General features: G+C 45.7%; 1 protein-coding gene and 1 long non-coding RNA gene across 3 annotated transcripts in view; both read left to right on the forward strand.

Annotated features, from left to right (window-relative positions):
• Window positions 1-25,824, forward strand: part of LOC142100226 (uncharacterized) — a 401,704-nt gene that overhangs the window by 61,082 nt on the left and 314,798 nt on the right. The gene's annotated exons all lie outside the window — the stretch shown is intronic.
• Window positions 1-25,824, forward strand: part of BSN (bassoon presynaptic cytomatrix protein) — a 200,822-nt gene that overhangs the window by 23,615 nt on the left and 151,383 nt on the right. For both annotated transcript variants that reach the window (XR_012678640.1, XM_075183924.1), the window contains exon 2: window positions 2,892-3,294. Coding sequence is in view for 1 of the 2 variants with exons in the window: in XM_075183924.1 (XP_075040025.1) it covers window positions 2,892-3,294 (403 nt within the window). In the remaining variant the exon portion in view is untranslated. The remainder of the gene's footprint in view (window positions 1-2,891; window positions 3,295-25,824) is intronic.

The following is a 25,824-nucleotide window of genomic DNA, read 5'->3' on the forward strand; positions in this document are numbered from 1 at the left end:
ATTGTATACCTACATACATTACAGGCCTCATTGTATACCTACATACATTACATGCCTCATTGTATACCTACATACATTACATGCCTCATTGTATACCTACATACATTACATGCCTCATTGTATACCTACATACATTACATGCCTCATTGTATACCTACATACATTACAGACCTCATTGTATACCTACATACATTACATGCCTCATTGTATACCTACATACATTACATGCCTCATTGTATACCTACATACATTGCATGCCTCATTGTATACCTACATACATTACATGCCTCATTGTATACCTACATACATTACAGACCTCATTGTATACCTACATACATTACAGGCCTCATTGTATACCTACATACATTACAGGCCTCATTGTATACCTACATACATTACATGCCTCATTGTATACCTACATACATTACAGGCCTCATTGTATACCTACATACATTGCATGCCTCATTGTATACCTACATACATTACATGCCTCATTGTATACCTACATACATTGCATGCCTCATTGTATACCTACATACATTGCATGCCTCATTGTATACCTACATACATTGCATGCCTCATTGTATACCTACATACATTACATGCCTCATTGTATACCTACATACATTACATGCCTCATTGTATACCTACATACATTACATGCCTCATTGTATACCTACATACATTGCATGCCTCATTGTATACCTACATACATTACATGCCTCATTGTATACCTACATACATTACATGCCTCATTGTATACCTACATACATTGCATGCCTCATTGTATACCTACATACATTGCATGCCTCATTGTATACCTACATACATTACAGACCTCATTGTATACCTACATACATTACATGCCTCATTGTATACCTACATACATTACAGGCCTCATTGTATACCTACATACATTACAGGCCTCATTGTATACCTACATACATTACAGGCCTCATTGTATACCTACATACATTACAGGCCTCATTGTATACCTACATACATTACAGGCCTCATTGTATACCTACATACATTACATGCCTCATTGTATACCTACATAAATTACATGCCTCATTGTATACCTACATACATTACATGCCTCATTGTATACCTACATACATTACAGGCCTCATTGTATACCTACATACATTACAGGCCTCATTGTATACCTACATACATTACAGGCCTCATTGTATACCTACATACATGACAGGCCTCATTGTATACCTACATACATGACAGGCCTCATTGTATACCTACATACATTGCATGCCTCATTGTATACCTACATACATTACAGGCCTCATTGTATACCTACATACATTACATGCCTCATTGTATACCTACATACATTACAGGCCTCATTGTATACCTACATACATTAAATCTTGTTTCCTGCATAAACATTTATTTCTTACCCTTTGTTGGATGTGGCAGAACCCAGGACTCAGTCTTTCATTTCAGTGGGACAATTTCAGGCCCTTTGTATAGAAACACAAATTTCTAACAATGCAATAACAGCACTCAAATGTACAATGCTGCCACTTGTTACCAAGACAGTTCTGATGACCCCCAATGTTCAGTTTAATTTATAAATGAGTGTAAATGAATGAAGGGCGTGATCCTAAACAGGGCAGAGGTTAGAACTATAAGGGGAGCAGAGATAGTGGCCGTAAGGTTAGAACTATAAGGGGAGCAGAGATAGTGGCCGTAAGGTTAGAACTATAAGGGGAGCAGAGATTGTGGCCGTGAGGTTAGAACTATAAGGGGAGCAGAGATGGTGGCCGTGAGGTTAGAACTACAAGGGGAGCAGAGATGGTGGTCGAGAGGTTAGAACGGCATTGCCGTGGCCCTAGTAACGCAGTGTTCAGTCCCTACATTGATACCATTCTCATTTCCAGCCAGACCTGCAGGAGGGCGCACAGAGGGTCCGAGTTTTGGGTGCACCTTCTTCAAGGCAATAATAATAATGCTGAGGGTGTAGAGGCACCCGAGCTTTATATAACATCCTACAGCAGAGCCACGGGTGCTTTGTAGTCTGGATGTATAAGATAAGAGAAAATATCTTCATTGAAATGCAGAGCTTCTCTTCAGTCTCCACACAATAACCCCATGTTATCTAGAAAGGAAATGTCTGAAAACCTGGTTTTATTTCTGTAAACATTTTCAAATGAGATCACGAACAGCAGACATCTGTGTCTGACCTGTCTAGTACTGAAGAATTCATGTATAAATGTGCAGGACTTGACTTACTGATGTATGAATGTTTAGTGATTGTTACAATATATCTATTCTTTATTTTATTTGACATTATACACCAAAGCACATAATAAATAGGTGTGTCAGTAACGACTATATGTTGTAATGTGGCTAATTTTACAAGCAATAACAGTGTGATTCCCGCTGCCATATTTCACTGAATATTGGCACCTGCCATGTTTTATATTCCTTATCAGCATTTTGATATCATCTTTCTTTAGACTAATGTTTATATGAATAAATTGTGTATTTGTACATTACTTGTTCTGTCAATATAAAGTCGCTGTCATCTGTGTAACATAGCCACATATTGTGGTATACTAAATGTGTAAGACCCCCCCCAGCTTGGTGAATCTGTGTTATCATCCAAAAGCCAATCACATGAGTAATAATAATAATGAAATTATTTAAAGTATTTGTTATCATTTAATGCAGAATTTCCCCAACCCCGGCAGCTTTGAAGTGTTTACAACAGGCCTGGTTTCCTTAATTAGACCTGTAAAATGCACAATTACTTCATTGGTTACATTTTGTAATGATTATCCAGAAATCCTGTCCTTTCACCCTGCAGCACTTCTGTTATTCAGGTAGTTTACTGTATCACATGCATTCAATTCCATTTCATTTTTCAGTGCCCCAGGAAGGTTGGAAAACTCTGGGCGTTTGGCCGGACAAAGCTCCACTCCACAGACGTTTAGACAAACTCCTTCCAGCGCTGATAGCACAAAAGAAATGAAAAGCCATGTTTCGCCATCCCACCAACCATCTGATGTCTCCAGGAGGACCCTGCACGTAGACAACAAAGGCCACCGGACAGGAAGGTCACCGTTATCATCTCCAGACAGAGGCACCACTCCCACCTCACCTTATTCAGTGCCGCAGATCGCCCCACTACCCAGCAGCACCCTCTGTCCTATATGCAACACGACAGACCTCACCTCCTCTCCTAATCAGCCAAACTTTAACACCTGTACACAGTGTCACAATGAAGTGTGCAACCAGTGTGGCTTCAATCCGAACCCTCATCTAACAGAGGTAATGTCCATTCTTCTACATTTGATAGATCTGCTGGATATTAGTAGGCCATGTCTAATAAAGCAGGTTCATCACCTATTGCCTATTCCATCCTGTGTGATGATAGTACATATTGCCGGCCAGCCAGTAGACTATCCAGATATAGCCTGCTGGTAGATCCATCAAATATTTCCTGCCAGCCAGTAGATCCACCAGGTATTGCCAGGCAGCCAGTAGATCCTCCAGATATTGCCAGGCAGCCAGTAGAGCCACCAGATATTGTCGGCCAGCCAGTAGATCCTCCAGATATTGTCGGCCAGCCAGTAGATCCTCCAGATATTGTCGGCCAGCCAGTAGATCCTCCAGATATTGTCGGCCAGCCAGTAGATCCTCCAGATATTGCTGGCCAGCCAGTAGATCCTCCAGATATTGCTGGCCAGCCAGTAGATCCTCCAGATATTGTCAGCCAGCCAGTAGATCCTCCAGATATTGCTGGCCAGCCAGTAGATTCACCAGATATTGTCAGCCAGCCAGTAGATCCTCCAGATATTGTCGGCCAGCCAGTAGATCCTCCAGATATTGTCGGCCAGCCAGTAGATCCTCCAGATATTGTCGGCCAGCCAGTAGATCCTCCAGATATTGTCGGCCAGCCAGTAGATCCTCCAGATATTGTCGGCCAGCCAGTAGATCCTCCAGATATTGTCGGCCAGCCAGTAGATCCTCCAGATATTGTCGGCCAGCCAGTAGATCCTCCAGATATTGTCAGCCAGCCAGTAGATCCTCCAGATATTGTCAGCCAGCCAGTAGATCCTCCAGATATTGTCGGCCAGCCAGTAGATTCACCAGATTTGGCTAAGATAATCTGCAGTGCTGTGCAATCTGATGATGTTATTGTGATACATCAGTGCCTGTCCTAGTGGAGCTTACAATCTAATTTCCCCTCCACGCCTGTGTATTTTGCCCTGTGAGAGATGATGCTGCTGTAAGATGAAAGTAGCAGCCATTGTGATTTCATTTATTCATTACATCTATTATATACTTAGGGGTATAACAGCTCCCCAATAATGGCCAACGTTAGCTGATATCTGGGTGCTGCCAGCTGCCCTGTTTCTGACATCAGGATGGCAGCTGGGGAGGAGCAGCCGCCCAGAATGCCAATGTTTTATTTATAATGCTGATGGCAACAAAATGTTTAGCTTAAGTCATTTATTTGCAGTTCATTCAGTCGGGATGATCTTGTATTGGGGACCTGAAATGTTCTAATACCGGCAATGTAAATCCATAATTATACAATAATTTGAGTTTTCTCATTAGCTAAACAAAACCAGGAAATACATGAAGTATTCACTGTACACTGAAGTCTACAGCATACACCTGCCCGTGCCTTTATGTCTCTGTACTGAGTATCTGCTGCTGTGCAGTTGGCTTCACAGCTTTCATTCAGACATACTGACAACCCTCATTACTGACCGATCTCATCGGGTATTGCTGTGAGTGGGACAGACTGATTACTGAGACCACGGTAGTACACACAGCAGTGTAGGATTCTCTTCCAGAATGACCAGGTAAAGTAAACGCCTTTTATCTGATCCTTGGGAAAGCAGAATGTTCCCAGAATCACCTAATAGCCCATAAGACAGCGCTCCAGTGACTGCTGAATGTATCGTCCTAGGCTCGGATTCCTCCGCAGCTCCACAGGTTTCCTCCTGTGCTTCATTAACATTTTCCTAGTAGGTTTCTGTGAAATGAGCTCTTACAAAGACCTAAACTGCAGTGAATGAAGCAGTTTTGTTTTCTTAAATGCTGATTTGCTTGGTTTTATTCACTGTGTAAATGTACTGTGATTCCCAGATCAGAAGCACTAAACCTGGGATAGTTCTCTCTCTGGCAGACAAAATATGTTCATTATTCAGGTGTTGCAGAGCTGTGTCGGCTTGAGGACAATGGGAGATCGTTTTGAAGTGAGTTTGCAAATTAGCCTATTCACAGATTAACGTTTCCGTATACAGAGTATTTAAAGAGGCAGGGTGCACCAAACCATAGGGCAACATTAAGAATAATTATGATAAAAATAATGTACTTTTAAATATAAAGATGCAGGCGGTCGTTCACAATGGGCAAAATACAGCTTTGGACTCTCCGTGACTTGATTTGCGCAAATACATCCAGATTTCCTCCCGAGTTGCGCAGGTCGGTAAAGCACCTTGGACACATTTGCTGAGAAGCCGACGGTCACAGAACCGGAGGGAAGGAGTTCTTACTGCGGGAACGAGATTTCATTGTGATGTAACACATTGGGGGAGAGGGCGCGATTCAGGGGCATTTGTTGGCGTTCATGGATAATGATTCTCCACAAAAGGACATGAATTCTGCAGCAGCTCTGAGCTAGCAGAGACCGGGTCTTGTCCTGTACTTTTTATGAGACAAAAGACCGCCCGGTGCTGAGGGGTAATTAACAAGATGGAGTCGGGCTGTAGCACTGTCACTCTTACCTCCAGCTTCTGTGGGTGAGTCAGGAAACAGGCGGTGTTCCGCAGATGCAGCAGGTGTAGCGATGTACAGCGACCGGTGCTGAAGGGTAATTAACAAGGTGGGGCCGTCTCACCTCCAGCTTCTGTGGGTGAGTCAGGAAACAGGCGGTGTTCCGCAGATGCAGCAGCTGTAGCGATGTACAGCGGCCGGTGCTGAGGGGTAATTAACAAGGTGGGGCGGTCTCACCTCCAGCTTCTGTGGGTGAGTCAGGAAACAGGCGGTGTTCCGCAGATGCAGCAGCTGTAGCGATGTACAGCGGCCGGTGCTGAGGGGTAATTAACAAGGTGGGGCGGTCTCACCTCCAGCTTCTGTGGGTGAGTCAGGAAACAGGCGGTGTTCCGCAGATGCAGCAGCTGTAGCGATGTACAGCGACCGGTGCTGAGGGGTAATTAACAAGGTGGGGCGGTCTCACCTCCAGCTTCTGTGGCTGAGTCAGGAAACAGGCGGTGTTCCGCAGATGCAGCAGCTGTAGCGATGTACAGCGGCCGGTGTTGAAATGAGGGATGAAATGAAATAAGATAGAACTTTATTTACATCTTCCAATTCACTCTCCTGCACAGTTCAGTTAGTTATGTAGGCAGTAGTTTCACTTGGCATAAGAGCTGACACTCTTGCGTATTTGGACTCTCATGAATCAAACATTCAAGTAGCAGCATCAGTAATTCAAGTAACATTCACAATAGATTGGACTCGGACCTTAAACAACAGTCAGGTGCACTGAGACCGGTGAGAGTCAAAGTGGTGGAAGACTTCATCCAGAGCATAGCTTACCCAGAACTCCCAGTCCACTGCTTAAACTCTTGGGTCCCATGAACACTTTCATCCCGTCCTTTAGGACGTCACTCTTGAACACAAGTGGCATGACGTTCACTCACTCGTTTCATCATGAGGGCCCTCCACCCTGTTTGGCTTCTCACTGGGTCTATAGTTGAATCACCCTGTTTTGTTATGAGTCACATTATTATATCTGCTACTATTTATCATGACATTGGGAATATTAATGTGTGTCCTGTGTCCTGTTATGTCCGATCACGGGTCAGGGGAGGTTCATACAGTGAGCGTCCAGAAGGGTATATAAGAGTTATACCCCATCCCACAAGTTGGTAGGTGTTTCACGGGGTTTAACGGGTCCCCTGACGTCTTGCACACACCTAGTTGGACTCCGCTGGTCCTATACGGCTCCTGTGGACAACGCAGGACTCTCTGAGCACCTCTCAACGACTGGCAGTGCCCGCAGCCATATCGCCATGCTCCATGGGGGAGAATATAATGGTTCCATATTATCACAGCGCTGGTTCTATCTGGAAGGTGTTTTATTTATGGAACAGCTTCTGTCCTGTCTCTGAGTGACGGCTGCAGACGTACGGAGGAAGAGATTAGCATTATGTTTCCTTCTATCCTCCCACAAGCAGTATGTAGCATCTATCATCCAAACGGAGGAAACCAAAAAAGGTTAAAATAACAGATCTCCAACTGTATGTTCAGTATAAATCAGAATATAAATGAAAACAGTAAATTAGTTATATGTTTATATAATCATTCTGGGTATAAAAAGGTGAAAACTATTCAGTTTATTACACATAATTCACATTTATCTTTCAAAGATATACGTCAGTGACATTATATAAATAATATTTGCTAAGATCTAGCGATATATGAAATAATTACTGCATGTTATTCCCCTGCCCCCTTCCTGATCCGGTGACCGCTTGTCCTGACTCTCAGGAGGTCGGGTGCCCGTCTACGCAGAGGCAGATTGGGAACTTAAAGTGGCCCTGGCAAAATGTCTGGAAGTGGCCTCGTGTGGGCGGGACAATATCAACTGTAGGCAGGGCAAACAAAAGGAGGTGGGACTATGCCACCAGAGGCCTGTAAGGTTCTAGACCGCCCATTACATATCACCCTTTCCCCCAACATTCCCACCCATGGGACAGACAGAGCCCCAAATCAGGACTGGGACAGTTGGGTGGTATGATTATTGGTTCACCCACATAATGCCTCCTCTGTGTACGAGTGGTGGGTACACGAATACATAGAAAGTAGGACAAAAGGAGCAACTAAATTTAGCAGTAATAATGCAGTACCAGAAAGTGTCATCACAACATATATATATTCGGGGCTGAGTCAGTAAGGAGAGCAAAGCATACAAAAGGAGTAACTTTGCATCTGGGCAAAACCAAGTTCAATTGGAGGGGGAGGTAAATTTAAAATGTGAGGACAGATTTACAGTTGGGTAGGACATGTCCTAGATTAACTTTTAATGTCGGTGTAAAAATAAAGCTATCAGGTATTTGTGTGTTAGATGAAAAAACAGCCAGTATCTAACTTATGTGCAAAATAATAATCTAATGTGCACCCCTCGTATTGTAACATGGTTTGTCCCAGAGAACATTTACTCCTTTTTTTTTGCCTTGCTCTCTCTAATAACTCAGACCCTTTGTGTTTATTTAACAACATGGTGCAGAGGAGCTGCCAGTATAGAAGCATACAGATGTCAGACTGTCCTCTCTGCTACCTGTTCTTGTCGCTTTCCCTACCTGTGGGGTCTCTTGCTCAGTTTGCTGCTTGTCTGGATCCTGACTTCATATTCACATTTAATAAATAGACCTCATTCTCCCCAAACTCACCCCTACATTCAATTAGTAGCTCCCAGACCACAACACCATTAAATTAAAGGTTCTGTCACCGCATCTTAAATTAATAGGTCCCACTATTAAAATGTAATTATCCCTCAAACAAAATTGCACCTATTAGCCACCACCTACCTTACACCCACATTACATTGCCACACACCCCCTGTGCCATTACACACACACACACACACACGCCCCCTGTGCCATCACACACACACACACACACACACACACACACACACGTCCCCTGTGCCATCACACACACACACACACACACACACACACACACACACACACACACCCCCCTGTGCCATCACACACACACGTCCCCTGTGCCATCACACACACACACACACACACACACACGCCCCCTGTGCCATCACACACACACACACACACGCCCCCTGTGCCATCACACACACACACACACACACACACACACACACACGCCCCCTGTGCCATCACACACACACACACACACGCCCCCTGTGCCATAACACACACACACACACACACACACCCCCTGTGCCATCACACACACACACACGCCCCCTGTGCTATTACACACACACACACACACACGCCCCCTGTGCCATCACACACACACACACACACACGCCCCCTGTGCCATCACACACACACACACGCCCCCTGTGCCATCACACACACACACACACACGCCCCCTGTGCCATCACACACACACACACACACGCCCCCTGTGCCATAACACACACACACACACCCCCTGTGCCATCACACACACACACACGCCCCCTGTGCCATCACACACACACACACGCCCCCTGTGCTATTACACACACACACACACATGCCCCCTGTGCCATAATACACACACACACACACACACCCCCTGTGCCATCACACACACACACACGCCCCCTGTGCTATTACACACACACACACACACACACACCCCCTGTGCCATCACACACACACACACGCCCCCTGTGCTATTACACACACACACACACATGCCCCCTGTGCCATAATACACACACACACACACACGCCCCCTGTGCCATAACACACACACACACGCCCCCTGTGCCATCACACACACACACACACGCCCCCTGTGCCATCACACACACACACACGCCCCCTGTGCCATCACACACACACACACACGCCCCCTGTGCCATCACACACACACACACGCCCCCTGTGCCATCACACACACACACACACGCCCCCTGTGCCATCACACACACACACACGCCCCCTGTGCCATCACACACACACACACACGCCCCCTGTGCCATCACACACACACACACGCGCACACACTGACATCAGCCCCCCCCCCCACCTCTGCACACTTACCCGTCATCCGCTTCCAGCCGCGCTTTCTGCTCTGCTCACTTGGGATTGCACCTGTCACATGGTGTGCGTCCCATGTGATATCTAGCTCTTACAGGATAGGCCACACAGTGAGGTGAGGGAGGAACAGATCCGCGGCCACTAGAAAGGAGCCAGCCATCTTCCTTGTTTTTTTTTTGCTTTTAAAAAGTATGCATTAACAAAGAAATACCCAGTCAAGTGACACACGGGCGGCCTCATTAGGTCATCAGCCTACATGGGAAATTCCCTGTAAGGCCTATGACCGATCTGCCCCTGCACCTACGCCAGATTTTTGCCAATTCAAGTCTGGTTTAGGAAGGACCTAGTGTCCCTGGGGATATGGAACGCCCCAACAACATACCCCCCAACCATCCCGATTGGGGCATTATGTCCCGTGGGTGGGAACGTTGGGAAGTATTGTCTGTTCACAGCTGCCCTGCATAGAAGGACTGGTGCGTACGGCAATGAGGGGAGGAGAGAACGGGGCAGTCTAAGACTTCAAAAGTACATGGACACGCCCACCAATGTGGTGTGGCCACGCCTCCTGTCCCGATGACGGCTACCCAAATATTTAGAGGTATGCTACCTGCATGTCCACGCCCACAATGTCTTGTGACCACACCCTCTTTTTGTGTGCGTACTGCTCGCCCTGCTCAGGAGGAAGCCTCACACTGCAGCATCGGGGAGTAGTCATTATCTTAAGGTCCAGGTCACTTGAACATTCTATAAGAGGGTTCACCAACCATAACTGCGTTTTACACCACGTCCTACCTACTTTAGACCCCACCTTTGAGGGTCATTTTACTACTTGACTTCCCAGCAATCCCAGTGTGATGCTCAGCACATACTGTATCATAGGAAGGACAGACATGTAGAGGAGGAGGACTTGGGGCATGCACCTGTGGATCAGGGGCTAAGGGGGGTGCAGACCGCAAGGTCACTGCAGGGGACCCTAATATGGGGGGAGATTAGGAAAACTAATTTAGGATGGAACCAGCTTTAATATCCTCCTACTATAGATGAGACTAAAATGTGTGGGGAAGATGTACAATTAATTCCGAGTGGACGTTTAAATCATCATTCACAGGTAGATCCCCTGTAAAATGTCACAGCTGTGCTTTGGGGCAGCACTGGAGAAGTATTGTAAAGTTCAGGCAGTATCCAGCGGGTGAGAGGATGAGACTGTAACGCGTTTCACTTTGGCTGAGTGTCTGTTGTGCTCTCTCCTCCACCCAGACAGACTGTTTGCCTCCCCCTCTCCTGTGTGTGCTCTGCCTTCTCTAATGCATCCTGTGAGCAGCCCCAGCTCTCACACAAGTCACTAAGTATGATGATATATATAGTACACTTAGAACTGATGGAGACTGAATCATAACGGAGAGAGCTGGATGAAAGCATCTATCCAGAGATGTATCTATACAGCCAGTCCTGCAATTAGTGGCCTAATTTCCTTAGCTGTAACATTTTATCCTTTAAACATCTCCGGCTCCTCTGTGTAGACCATTCTAATAATCGTGTAATAGGGACACGTGTGTGATGAAGGCTCTGGTCACACTAGCACACACCTCTTTATCTTTATCATCATTAATCGAGGCTGGAAGGGGTCCTTGCACATGGATGCTTGAAACCAATATAATTCCTTTAAAGGCCTCCATCATGGATTTCAAATGCTGTAAAGAACGGTTAAGCCACAGGCACCTCCTGTTGTAGCCTTTCTAGAGCCGTCTGCAATATAGAGGAAAGATACAGATCAGATGGGGTGATGACATATGTGATTGTACTAGTGTTGGTAAATTAATCTACATTGTAGATTATCAGTACTCCCCTGACCACTGCGGGACAACGCTTTATGTCGCTCTTGTGCCATGTGTAAGTATCATGTACACACAGCGCAGTCAGTCTACTATGCTTCGTTGCTTATATCTTAAGCAATTGCAGTAAATGTAAAGTATTGTCACAACCTGATAGTGCTCAGCCAGAGAGATAGACCCTGCCGGCGGCTGCCCGCGGTTACTTTCTATAGCACCAGCCTGGAGAATGTGCCCACTGATGGTTATAATGCAAAACTGGGCACAAATAGAAAATGCAGACCACTAAATGAAGAACAATTCTACAATCCAATTAATTAACTGTAGCGCCGAGATTCCGGTAACAGATATTGGTGCAATTTGTTGAATGATACTAAACTCTGGTATTTATATATCCAAATGCACAGAAATAATGCAGTAGGATATGAATTTGAGAACAAAAATGAAGTTTATGAAAACCAGAAAAGCAGCGGTGCCGCTAACAACCAGTCCGACTGCAGACAGTAAATACACAGCGGTTAATCCTCAGTGTGACACACACAGGACCCATCAACAGTCTGGTGCTAGGTGAGGTGTTCTAGCACTGACATCCGGTACACATATATACATGGGGTGAGCAGGGGTCACAGTGCAGGATGGAGCCAGGGTCTGGTACACATATATACATGGGGTGAGCAGGGGTCACAGTGCAGGACGGAGCCAGGGTCCGGTACACATATATACATGGGGTGAGCAGGGGTCACAGTGCAGGACGGAGCCAGGGTCTGGTACACATATATACATGGGGTGAGCAGGGGTCACAGTGCAGGACGGAGCCAGGGTCCGGTACACATATATACATGGGGTGAGCAGGGGTCACAGTGCAGGACGGAGCCAGGGTCTGGTACACATATATACATGGGGTGAGCAGGGGTCACAGTGCAGGACGGAGCCAGGGTCTGGTACACATATATACATGGGGTGAGCAGGGGTCACAGTGCAGGACGGAGCCAGGGTCTGGTACACATATATACATGGGGTGAGCAGGGGTCACAGTGCAGGACGGAGCCAGGGTCTGGTACACATATATACATGGGGTGAGCAGGGGTCACAGTGCAGGACGGAGCCAGGGTCTGGTACACATATATACATGGGGTGAGCAGGGGTCACAGTGCAGGACGGAGCCAGGGTCTGGTACACATATATACATGGGGTGAGCAGGGGTCACAGTGCAGGACGGAGCCAGGGTCTGGTACACATATATACATGGGGTGAGCAGGGGTCACAGTGCAGGACGGAGCCAGGGTCTGGTACACATATATACATGGGGTGAGCAGGGGTCACAGTGCAGGACGGAGCCAGGGTCTGGTACACATATATATATGGGGTGAGCAGGGGTCACAGTGCAGGACGGAGCCAGGGTCTGGTACACATATATACATGGGGTGAGCAGGGGTCACAGTGCAGGACGGAGCCAGGGTCTGGTACACATTTATACATGGGGTGAGCAGGGGTCACAGTGCAGGACAGAGCCAGGGTCTGGTACACATATATACATGGGGTGAGCAGGGGTCACAGTGCAGGACGGAGCCAGGGTCTGGTACACATATATACATGGGGTGAGCAGGGGTCACAGTGCAGGACGGAGCCAGGGTCTGGTACACATATATACATGGGGTGAGCAGGGGTCACAGTGCAGGACGGAGCCAGGGTCTGGTACTCGGGAGACACAACAATAGTCCGGTATATGAGAAAGGAGTAGACAGCGATTAAACTCGCAGCCGGTCACCCGTTCACAGGTACAATGAAGTAGCAGACTCTGAGGAGACGTTGTAGAGAGTGACCATGTGTAACTCCTCCGCTGAGCTCGTATGCACTGATCTAGTTGGTACAGTTAGCAGGTGTGAGGTGCCCACGGGGGGAGGGGTGGGGGATGTCCGAGCGCCCAAACGCCGCAGGGGGAAAAGGCCCCTGACTTCGTGTGCAGGGCACTCGTTTACTGTAAGGGGAAAAGAGGGACTACGGGAGGGACAGCTCCATGAGGTGAGTGCACCAAGGGAACGGCCCTCGCCGCGGCTATACTCACGTACGCGACTCACCGATGGTGCCCCCTTGGCTCCTTCCGCATACCTTGTCTTCCGATCAGCACCTGTAAGACAAGAGAGACAGCACAACGACACCCCTTCCCAACACCTCTGTTACTTACCCAATCCCGAGGGACCGCTATGAAACTCACCACACCGTACGTTACCTCAGACCGACCACTCTCGCGTCCTGAGATGCTGTGCCCCACAGGCCTACGCCCACGGCCCGAGCCCCGGCCGTTAAGCCCACCTTGTCCTGGGGCTCAGGACTTAGGTGCCCTTCCGGACGGATGGAGGGGGTTCTATAAACAGCTCCTGACTCTACTTAGTACCTACTTAGGAACCGAGTGCTCCCTACTCTACGTCAGGACCTAGTGTCCTGTTAGCTCTGGGCCGAATGCCTACTTCCAACTACCAGGGCCTACTGCCCGCTCACCATCAGGGACCTTATGTCCCTCTACCAGCAAGGACCCGGAGTCCTTGCTACGCTACAGGGCAGCCGCCCTGCTACACTCTTGGAAGCCTATTGCTTCCCTAACCAGAGGCCTTATGCCTCTCTGCACTAAAGGGCCTTGCGCCCACTTAAGCTCAGGGCCTTGTGCCCTGCGGGGGAGACGAGCTCCTACCTACTCTGGCCTACAGCCAGAAGCTACTTACGGGCCTTGTGCCCGGCGGGGGAGACAAGCTCCTACCTAAGGTCCTTCGCCCGGTGTCTACCTAAGGGCCTTGTGCACTGCGGGGGAGCCACGCTCTTACCTGAGGGCCTTATGCCCTGCACTTACCTAAGGGCCTTGTGCCCTCTAACCACTAAGGGCCTTGCGCCCTCTAAACGACTAGGGCCTTGTGCCCTCTAAATGACTAGGGCCTTGTGCCCTCTCAACACCTACAATGGCCACCGCTGCCTGCACTACAGGCCTAGCGCCTGAAGGTGCCCCCGAGCCTTATGCCCGACCTAAAAGAGTAATTGGTACTCACCTGCTCTGCGCAGGGAACTTGACTTGACCCGCCATCTTCGGGCCTTCCAGGCTCTCCAACCGCCGACGCCTCTTCTCCTGTTCGACGCTGTTGAAGGCTGCTTGGAGGGGGCGCTCTTAACTCTTACAAGGGCTCCCCGCCGACGATCTCGGCTTCGGTGTCTTGTTTGCAGTCTTTGGGCGGCAGGGTAGCTCACAGCCATTACAAGGGCTCCCTGCCAATTCTTCCGCTACTGAACTTCTCCCGGCGACGTCCTTCTTCTTTCCATCCACCGCCGGACTGACCTCGTGACGGCGCCCGGCGGCTGATAAAGCCGTCGGCGCGCTGATGTCATCGGCCGTCGCCGCGAGCCAATCACCAGTAGTTTGAATGGCCGGGGGCGAGCCAGAATGGGCTCGCCGATCCGCCCGCTGATTGGCCAGCAGCGGAAAGTGAGCCGTGATTGGCTCACTTGCCTGCTGCCGCCGGGACCTGCAAAAGAAGGTCGGGGATACTCACCGCTGGAACGCCGGCCCGGTGAGTCTCTTCTGTCCTCCCTCTTCTCCCTCTTCACCCTCTTCAAGGGCCGACGGACGGTGCACTTCTCCACACAGGGGGGGGCCCCAGTCAATTAGTACTACTGACTAATTAGCAGAAGGGATGAGTGCAGGTAGTGAGGGAGGAAAGCAGATGACGTTACCTGTGGAGGAAAGAGAAAGCTGTAGAGGTGTATTCATTATATAAATTCTATTATGTATGATTTATAGGCAATATAATTAATTAAATATAACATTATGAGATCTATTTATGAAGCTGTGATCAGCAAAAAATCCGGAGAAAACTGAGAATGGCTATTGCAGCTCTGCTCTTAATTCATCAAAGGGTTAATGCAGAAGATATCAGGGATTTCACCCATTTACCACAGTCCCCAGAAACCTCAATAGGAACCGTGATCTGACCCATTTTATCAAGCTGTGCTCTTCTCTGCCAACCCTCCGAACCTAACGCCGTCTCGGAGATCTCTTCCCGCTGGCTGCACTAACCCCCCGGGTGATTGACAGGTACTGGATCCCGGTGGTCTGTGGGCGGTTATACAGGTGTCCTTATCTATTGCAGTAAGGTCACGTACTCATCTGATTACCTTCAGTGCTTGGTAGGAGCTGGAGGATGAAACATAGAGAAGTGGATATAATGAATCCTTACAGATAGGTGAGGACTGAGCCATTGGTTGGACATAACTTGGTGACACCTGGTACATACAAAATAATAGTATTACTAAAGTTGAACTCTAGTAAAGGCAAGCCGCATAGAGTTTGTAAAAATACCCCAAGCCTTAGTTAAACAGGCAGAGCAGACATAAGCTGGACCAGATCATCGCTTAGGAGCGAAACCCAATTCTCTAACGCAGGGGTTCCAGTGTATCGGAGAAGAGGTCCGACTCTTATACTAGTGGCACTCCGGTATGTATCGTAGCGTTATGTGGATACATAGTTACTGCAGACCGCTGCCCGCCAAGGATAAATAGACCCCTATGTCTGCCAGGACCCACACAGATGATTGGTAGGTTACCAGGGATAAGATGGGAGAAACCATTTTCTGATGCACTTTATTCATCTAATAACATTTTTATACATGTTCTATTCCAGATAACAGTTCATGATGTCACCTCATGTATGAGGACGTGCTTCATTTCACTGGATTTTTTATATTAGAATTGGATTTTCTGTGACCATTTATATTTTTTCATTGTAAAAAAAAATATGGTCACACCGCTTTCCCCTCGCAAATAGTCACAAAAACATGAAAATTAGAGAAATTGAATCATGCGATGGTTAAAGTGACGCGTTTTGCAGAAAAATTAATTAAAATGGATAAATTCGCACCTAATTGAATAACCCGCTTTGGGTTTATTGTGACTATTTAAGTTAAAAAAAAGACTACCAGAAAAGTCAACATGATCCCGGAGAAGATCTATATAAATAGAAAGTGTTGTATTACTGCGCAGGAAGAGGCGAGATAGAGGTTTAGCGCAGTGTGTCGCATAGTGCAAGTGAAATGTGAAGCTCCTATAGAGGGAAAGTTAAGTGAGCATGATCACCTAACCATTCATGCAGAATATGGCAATCCTAACTAAGACAATGCCTTGCAGGCCAAGTCTTATTCAAGCCAGGCAAAGCAGCGTGACACCTCAATTACACTTCCTTTCCGAGACAGCGGCCCCATCCACCTGGAATAATATGCTGAGATAATAATGACAACGTCCCACAAACTAATCCTTAGTAGCCAGCGAGACGCGGAAAATAAATAGTAACTAGGAAGTCTCAAATGACTGGATTCTGGAGATGTGAGACCAGTGGTTATAACAGGAGTGTGGAAGAGGGGGCAGAATGATGGGGAGGAGAGGGGAGGAAGAAGAGGGCAGGAGGAGATGGGGGAGCAAGAGCGGGCAGGAGGAGCGGTGGAGAAGGAGGGGCCAGGGCTATGGGGAGGAGAGGGAAGGAAGAAGAGGGCAGGAGAAGGGGGGAGCAAGAGGGGGAGGGGGGGGGCAGCAGAAAGGAGGAGGAGGAAGGAGAGGCAGAATGATGGGGAGGGACAGGTAGAGGGGGCAGGGGGAGCGGGGGAGAAGGAGGGGGCAGGGCTATGGGGAGGAGAGGGAAGGAAGAAGAGGGCAGGAGAAGGGGGGAGCAAGAAGGAGGAGGGGGAGGGGGGGCAGCAGAAAGGAGGAGGAAGGAGAGGCAGAATGATGGGGAGGGACAGGTAGAGGGGGCAGGAGGAGCGGGGGAGAAGGAGGGGGCAGGGCTATGGGGAGGAGAGGGGAGGAAGAAGAGGGCAGGGGAAGGGGGGAGCAAGAGGGAGGAGGGGGAGGGGGGAAAGCAGAAAGGAGGGGGAAGAAGGAGAGGCAGAATGATGGGGAGGGACAGGTAGAGGGGGCAGATTTTCTAGTCACCCTAGTAGGTTAGAAAGAGGGATGTCTCCTGTCCCTAGAGCGCTGTGTGGGGGTAACTGAGACACTTAGTTATAAACTGTAACGTTTGCAGTTCTGCACAGTCTCCCGACATAACAAGCTGGTTGTGTAAACTGGGCATGAACAGGGTTTCATGATAGAGATGACACCAGTGTAACCATCACTACGCTGCGCCGTTGTTAATGCCTGGCTATGTGTTGGCATAGCCTGTCTCACTTCACACTTACCCACACATAGAGGGCACGAGTTGGATGAACTAAAATACTTTGTGCTGCTGTTATGATTGTAATGTTCAGAGCCCCGACCACTTCATCTTCTGCAGATCTGTGTGTGATCAGTTCTGAAGAATCAATGAAGCCCTGGTTATTAGAGTAACCGCCATTGTAACAGTGTAACAAGAAGTGAGGAATCACCAAAATACACCCCAGAGAATTGTTTTCAATGTCCTGGATGATGAACGGTTTATTGCAGGTTCATTATGACGCTGTCTTTTCTGGTGTTTGATGGGAATATGTGACTGAGCCCAGAGACGTGAAATAGGTATGTATACTGTATACTGCCTACACTGAGTCATCGTCTGTATACTGCACACGTCACATCTAATCAGCCTCTGAGTGCTGCTCAATGGGCATTGATTGAAGAGCACTTTAATGCCTGGTTCTGGGGGCTTAATAAACATGCAATTTACCATGGACAATACACTGTATTTATGACTAACATACGACCCACAGGAGAGCTTCACCATGATGTGTCATAACTATATATGTCATTATTTCTTATATGCTGCATATTAGATCCTGATAGATTCATCACTGTTGCTGTTTGACTATCTCCAAGTGTGATTGATAAACATATACCGTGTTACGTTTCCCAGGATCCCTCTGTAAATAGTTTCAGGTAATGAGTTATACGTCTCTGTTATGCATTATGCAAATTCAGCTGCTGGGTGCACCCATAAAACCACTTTCTGTTGCAGGTGAGACAATGTAAGGGGCAGAGCCTGACTTAGGATGGGGTCACTACCTAGCCCAGTGCTAAAATGCAGTGTAAACATAGAGTTGGTTATACTCCCCAATATTGGGACACAATAAGCCCCACCCCTGAGGTACCTAAGCCCCACCCCTGACCCTCTTTAACCCAAAACAAACCTACTCCAAAAACCCCTTTTGGGTGAGACTCCACCCTTTAGAGGTTCAGGATACGGGACAGCTGGGTGCTATGCAGTATTGCCCTGCAGATAAAGAAATGTTTATATTTGCACCCCTGCACACCATGGTTTGCTCCACTGCAGAGACTTCACTCTGCAAATGGGGGTCTGATACAGGTGTGTTAAGGGGTGCTGGCTTGAGATCCTAGAAAGGGCAAAGTGAGCTGATGAATGGTGTGGCTGGATCACTTATAAATAATTTATTGAAGATATTTATTTTAATTAGGAGCGTAATGCACCTCTGTATATCATTGCAGATGTACTTAACCTCTTATAGTGGTATGTGTTTTGTATGGAAATGTATGAGACAGTATGCCATGTTTGGGTTTTGCAACAGTCTAGAGACAGGTAATCTCATGTTAATTAGACCTTTTCATCGCTCAGTGACCAAACGCCTGTTGAGCCTGAAAGACAGGAGGAGGTAATTATACTTGCTGGTAGACTCCCTATGCAAGTGATCACCGATGAATGTGAATGTTGCAAGTTAAATTGCTTTCAAAGCAAGGTTAGAGAAATGTTATATCCTAATGGTAAACAAAACATTCAATAGAAAACCTCAGACGTAGTGGTGCTGCTAGCAACAATGTAAAAAGGTGTTAAACCCCTCCAGCCTGAGTTATGTGTAGGCTGCATGAATCAGTCTGGATTGGTTAGAGGGGCAGGAGGCTGGATTACCTCCTGCCAAGCTTGTGTCCAAAAACTGTATTTAAAGAGCCCTGTCTTACACTGAAATGTATTATACCATCTATACATCCGGATATCACTAGTACCTAAAACTAGTGTGTGTGTAACTGTCCTGAGCTAATAAACATCACTGTTTAAGGAACCTGCCTTGATGACTACTTACCTGCTGTAATTCCTGTGACCACAGATTAGACCAATCTAATCCGTTATCCGGCTGTTCTAAGGTTAGGGCCCAGCTCTCCGGTACCACCGCTCTGCCCGCTACCGGCTGCTCTGGTCTGTGTGATAGGCCAGAGAGAACCATCCACAGCACCCTGACCTGAAGGCAAGAGGTCAGTGTACCAGCCCAGGTGCCCAGCACGGGGGTACACTAGCTGCGTCCGTTACCCAGAGGGAAGCGGTTCTGGATGCCGCTAAGGAGTCCAGTGGTGGCAGCAGCTTAAGCCCTTCCTACTGCGGTTAGAGGGCACCATTGGGATAAAGAAAACGGGACGGTGACAAGGCAAGCCCAGCCGGTCCCCAGCAACGCAACGGATAGGGTGGCATAGGCGGTCCATCCTGTCACAAATGGTAATTAACCGTAGTCCGTGGGTCCATTGGTAACATAAGGTATATTGTCCCATCATCTCATGAAGGCTTCAGACAAGAAGTGTAATATATAGAACGATTATCATGTTATATCAGAGGTTGATGATTGACTCCTGAATATAGAGACATAAGGAAATGTCTTCTCTTTATGATGCTGAAGGACATTCTCCTTATAGCTTCAATCTATTCATCAGTCATTTGCTTTTCACGGTATCTCTTGGCTGAGTACATGGTTTGTAAGACACTTGAACCTCTGTTTCCGACACTTAAGCTCAAGCAGTTTTGTAACTGAGCCGTATATAGAGTGGAGAAGAGGAGAACTCTGTTCTAAATCAGGCCGAGGAAACGTATCTGGGAGGTCAGTCGTACAGGTCACAGCAGGATAAACGCTCAAGGGCACGCGGTAAATACTACTAATAATAAGTACTATAATACTGTGCCCAGGACAGGCTATGGCCACGAGAGGCTGATGCTGGGGGTAAATTACTCTTATAAATGGAGCACAGAACACCAGCGTATTCCCGTTATATACAGAGCCACTCACATATGCAGATACATCCGTGATCTATTAGTACAAGTCACTGACATTAGCGTGTTCTTACTGGCATGTATACGTGTTTCTGCAAGTCTGCGTGGGCCACATTTGTGTAAACACGCATGTACTCCACCAATGTAACACTTCTCCTGGAATGAAGACATTATTATTATTAGGGAACTGAGGAAGTGACCGAATTGCTTGTGTCACATGACCGACACTGGACCTATCATGTCTGTATACATGCCTGGTGCATAACGAGGGATACGCCCACAGCGTCTACATACTGGGTTTTGGAGATAAACTGCGCAGCCATTTGTGGAATTGTTGATCTGTCAGGAGATGCACATGACGAACACAGTACAAACGTCCAGCCCGCTACCCCGTAGGACACCCCAGCATTACGGCACAAATTCTGCTTGTTCATCCTCTTTTATCTCTTAGGCTATAGATTGATGAATATTGGTGAACCCCCAGAATGGCTGCCTGGAAGGTGTAGAGGTAGGTGACCCCAAACATAGAGCAACCAGAGACTAGTGGTGCCTATTACATGCACATATGAAATCACTGATCTGAATACTGTATTTATGGAGATATTAGGAATAACTGCAGTCAGTGTGATCTCTGCAATACACTGGAAACATGATGTTATACTGGTAACAATGTATCTGATTATATTGTCAGTGACATCGAAAATGTAACATTGTCGCAGGGTTATGTTTTATTACAAGGCGACCGGTTATATTTTTATTTCATACTGCGACTACATCAAAAAGATTGGGAAATATATGCTAATGAGGAGGAGTGTGCGGGGTTTAGAATAACACCAAAGAAGAATGACACTTTTACAGAATTTATGAATGAGTTTGGTTAAAAAAATAGAAACTACGTTCAGAACCAGAGGTGAAACCACTGGCAGTGCAGGGGACGGAGGTGAGGGGGCCCGAAAGTAAGGGGTCCTGGAGGTGAGGGGGCCCGAAAGTAAGGGGTCCTGGAGGTGAAGGGGGCCCGAAAGTAAGGGGTCCTGGAGGTGAAGGGGGCCCGAAAGTAAGGGGTCCTGGAGGTGAAGGGGGCCCGAAAGTAAGGGGTCCTGGAGGTGAAGGGGGCCCAGAGCATATTCCGTAGCGCTTTACAATTGGGAACAAGCTCAGTAATAAAACAATACTGGGTAATACAGACAGAGAGGTAACAGGGCCCTGCTGGAAAGCTTACAGTGTATTGGACAATGAGAGCCTGATACATAAGTGTAGTCAGAGCCGTAACTTTTAATATTAGGGCCTGGAGTGAGAAATAAAAATGCCACTCCCCTAGCTCTCAATTTTGACCAAATGAACCTCAAATATTCATAAACTGCGCCCCCCCCCCCCCCCCTTCAGTGTTGCGCCCTGGGTGGTCTCCCCTATCGCACAGCCCTAGATACGGTCCTGGGTAAGTGCTTCATATTGTTACAGAGTACAGTGGGAAGAAGTGCTTAGGGGCTGTTAGATCTGGTCACACAGCGCTGTTGGTCAGGGGGTCTTGTTGTCTTGTGTTAGCTGTGTAGAGGGTGGTAATAGGGTAACCTAGGGAGATTAAGAGAGTGGTTGTGGAATATTATAAGCTTGCCTGCAGAGGTGGGTTTTCAGAGAACGTTTGAAGGTTTGAAGACCGAAAAAAGTCCTGTAACCGGGAATGGGAGAAGGTGATGAGAGTGGATGAGAGACGCAGATCTTGTGAGGAGATGTATGTTGGTGAAGTTTGTTAATGACCTTGTATGTTAGTAGAATATTTGATACTATGAAACAGCCGAGCATATGTGGTTTCCTTGTTTTCACTGCATCAATGTTGCCGGCTGATCAGAAGCTTTTTTTTGTGCTCAGCAGCAAGATGACTAATATGTCTCAGTTAATGGTCTCCTCTCACGTAATGGAACTTTGCAGGAAAATTGTAGCTGTGTAATAGATGTCGTGCAGTGTCATTTTGCTGTAATAGCGGTGTCTGTACATAAGGTGCTTTCACAGGACAGGAAGCGACTGCATATTTACATATGGTCATACTTACAGCTTAGTACCCATGGGCTTATTTCATTCTGTGCTGCAAACTGCATCATTGCTGTTACTCTTAGCAACCAACCAGCCAATCAGACTAACCTCTAATTCATCAGAGCAGTGGCCAGTAATTATAGCAGATAATTACTGTTTTAACATTTTATTAATTATATTTACTAGGCAAACCTAGTGGTAACCGCCTTAAATTAACCTGAAATGTAATGACTAAATTAGTTTATTAACAGAATTCAATAACTTTTTTTATATACTACATTGCATGTAGAATTGTTAACAGAGTATAATGAATAAATAACTATATTATCAATTACTATATTAAAGGAACTAAAGAATTTCTTTATGCACTACATTATATGTGTAAGTTCTTCCACCAAGTTGACATCCTCGAGGGCGGCCTCTTGACATGTTTGTTGAAAGCATAGTGAGGATAAGTGAATAATGAAATAAATCAACAGTCCTTAGATTGTACGCTCCTTCGAGCAGGGCCTTCTCTCCTTCTGTTCTCCACCACCTTAACTCTGCTCTCCAGCTCCTTGTCTCTTCCGTGAGGTCCTCCTGCCCTTTTACCCCCTTCTCTACCCCGCTGGGGGCTCTCACCTCTCATCTAGCTGTACATCGAGCTTCTGAGTTACTGTGCTTTTTGTTAACTGTACCGTGCTGTCTCACCCTGTATCGTGTTTCTGTCTGTCCCTGTACGGCGCTACGGATACCTAGTGGCGCCCTATACATAAAAATTAATAATAATAATAATAATAATAATAATAATTGAGGTCCCCATAAAACGCACTGATACATGGGGCTGCAAATAACTGTCACAGTTTCCAGACCACCCGGCAGGTCACATGTTCCAGGTCACCGAGCAGGTGTACAGGAACAGTTCACTAACTGTCACAGTTTCCAGAACGACCAGCAGGTGCACAGGTGTATTGCCAACTGTCACATTTTCCAGAGGACAATGGTAATGCTTAGTTGTAAATGGCGGGTGTACGTTTTGCAATATAACTTTGAAACAATGTAACCGATTACAACGCCAATATTTTACTGCAAATCTACAGACCAAGACCTTTAATTTGGTATATGATATGCTCAGACAACGGCATCATAGAAATAAGTTGCTCATAAAAGTCGTACTTATGCTATTAATATATAAATTAATATGCCATTTTTGTAGAAATATATCCACAGTTGATAATCAGTATAATAATGTTCTTGTCCCTCGCATATTGTAGAGTTATTTGTGCCAGCCCCTTATTATTACCAATACTGTGTGTATTGTGTTCCGGGTATCTATAAGCTGCACTGAATGCTGATAAAGAACACGCTGGTATAGCCTTCACGTTACCATTACCAGCCACATCTAGCTAACCCTTATTGCTGGGGTTTATTGTTCATGTACAACGCACTACTGGTCCCAATTCCACCACTGCCTCTTATTCAGGTACTATAGTAACACCCCAGCATTACTAGCGCAGTTTGGCCCTGATTTAGTTTGACACATTTTGCTCCCAAACACCCGTCCCACCTCTCCACGTACAAGGAACCGCACCGCACAACTCTAGATACAGAGAAGAGAAGCGATGACTCAGCCGTCCAGCTGCGATATGGTGACAAGCCCTAAATGTTTTACAACCAGAAGGCAGCAAGAAGATATTTGATGGAAACTTTATTATTAATTAAGTGATACAAATGAAAAAATATATATGCATTGTGGTGTTTTGTGTCTGTAATTAAGCGCTCACACCCGCATCACTTCAAGGTAGTACATGGGATAGTTCATCCACCTCTATGTGTATATCGCCAGCATACTCCGCAGCGGAACACAAAGAGATACGAGGGCGCTGCTCACAAGCTGACAATATATAGGATATTGGTCAAGAGAAAGAAAAAAAGTTAATTGGTAGGGGCACCGAGGCTTCTAATATGTAAACTGATATTTAAATAAAATATAACTTTTATTTTTAATATTAAAATAAGCGAATAATCACTATATATATATATATATATATATATATATATATATATATATATTATACTGTTATTAAGATGTATTAAAATAATCAGAAACACTACACTTACCTTACCGACATGAACTCAGGAATTTCCATTTCCTCTCAACATCACTTGAATAGCACTACAAAATTAATAGCAAACACAGTCAATATAGCTAATATTCACGATAAAATTAATATGTAAAAATAATAATAACAAAAAATAAATAATAAAAACATAAAAATTTAATTTATAGCACTAACTCTATGATATTACAATATATTACACCAAATTATTGTTCAGCAATAATCACTATATTTGTTTTTTGCACAATCATTACATGTAATTTTCACTTGTGTATCATCACTAGGTAATATTACCTCCTACTCACCTTTTTAATTTACTTAATTATATAAAGATAATATCAGAGTAAAATAGATTAACAATTTTATACTAACATATTTTGGGATAACTAAATATATGTGTCAACAAATGGGAACATCCAAAAATCATAACACTAAGTGAAATCATCTTCCAGTATATAATTAATAACATCAGATAAATGAAATTAACGTAAAAAGGTATAGCTAGAATATGTAACAAAACCAGGCTACCCTAGAACTATACTACACAAATAAATAATACACACTTAACCATTTCATAATAATCAATGATAGCAATTGTATTTATATAAACATAGATGTACCTGGAATACCCAATATCACTGTAACTGCATAAACAATAGATAAACTAAATGCATGTAGACAATAGCCTGTGATTACATACACAGCACAATGTCTAACCACTTCTTTGACAATCAAGATCCGCCCTGAAAATATGAGAGAATACTGAAAACAATAATAAGCATTAATATGATTATTGACTAGGGAATGTTAATCTCTAAATTTGTCATAAATAAACAAATTAAATATAGTATGATCTCCATATTTTGACGGAGACCTGATTAATAAATACTTCATAGTGTGGGCCCCAATATCAAAAACATTCTGTAAATTTTACCCACCCCTATACCGATGAATTTTGAATGGTTGAAATTGCGGTCATGTGACAACGGAGATATGTTCTCCAAAGTATCTAAGAAATGTTAATTACAATGATACTATATAAATAAACAATATATACTTAACCACCTTATAATAATTGAATATAGTAATTGTATTTATA

The sequence above is a fragment of the Mixophyes fleayi genome, chromosome 8 (genome assembly GCF_038048845.1).
Source record: "Mixophyes fleayi isolate aMixFle1 chromosome 8, aMixFle1.hap1, whole genome shotgun sequence".
In the NCBI taxonomy this organism is placed as follows: domain Eukaryota; kingdom Metazoa; phylum Chordata; class Amphibia; order Anura; family Limnodynastidae; genus Mixophyes; species Mixophyes fleayi.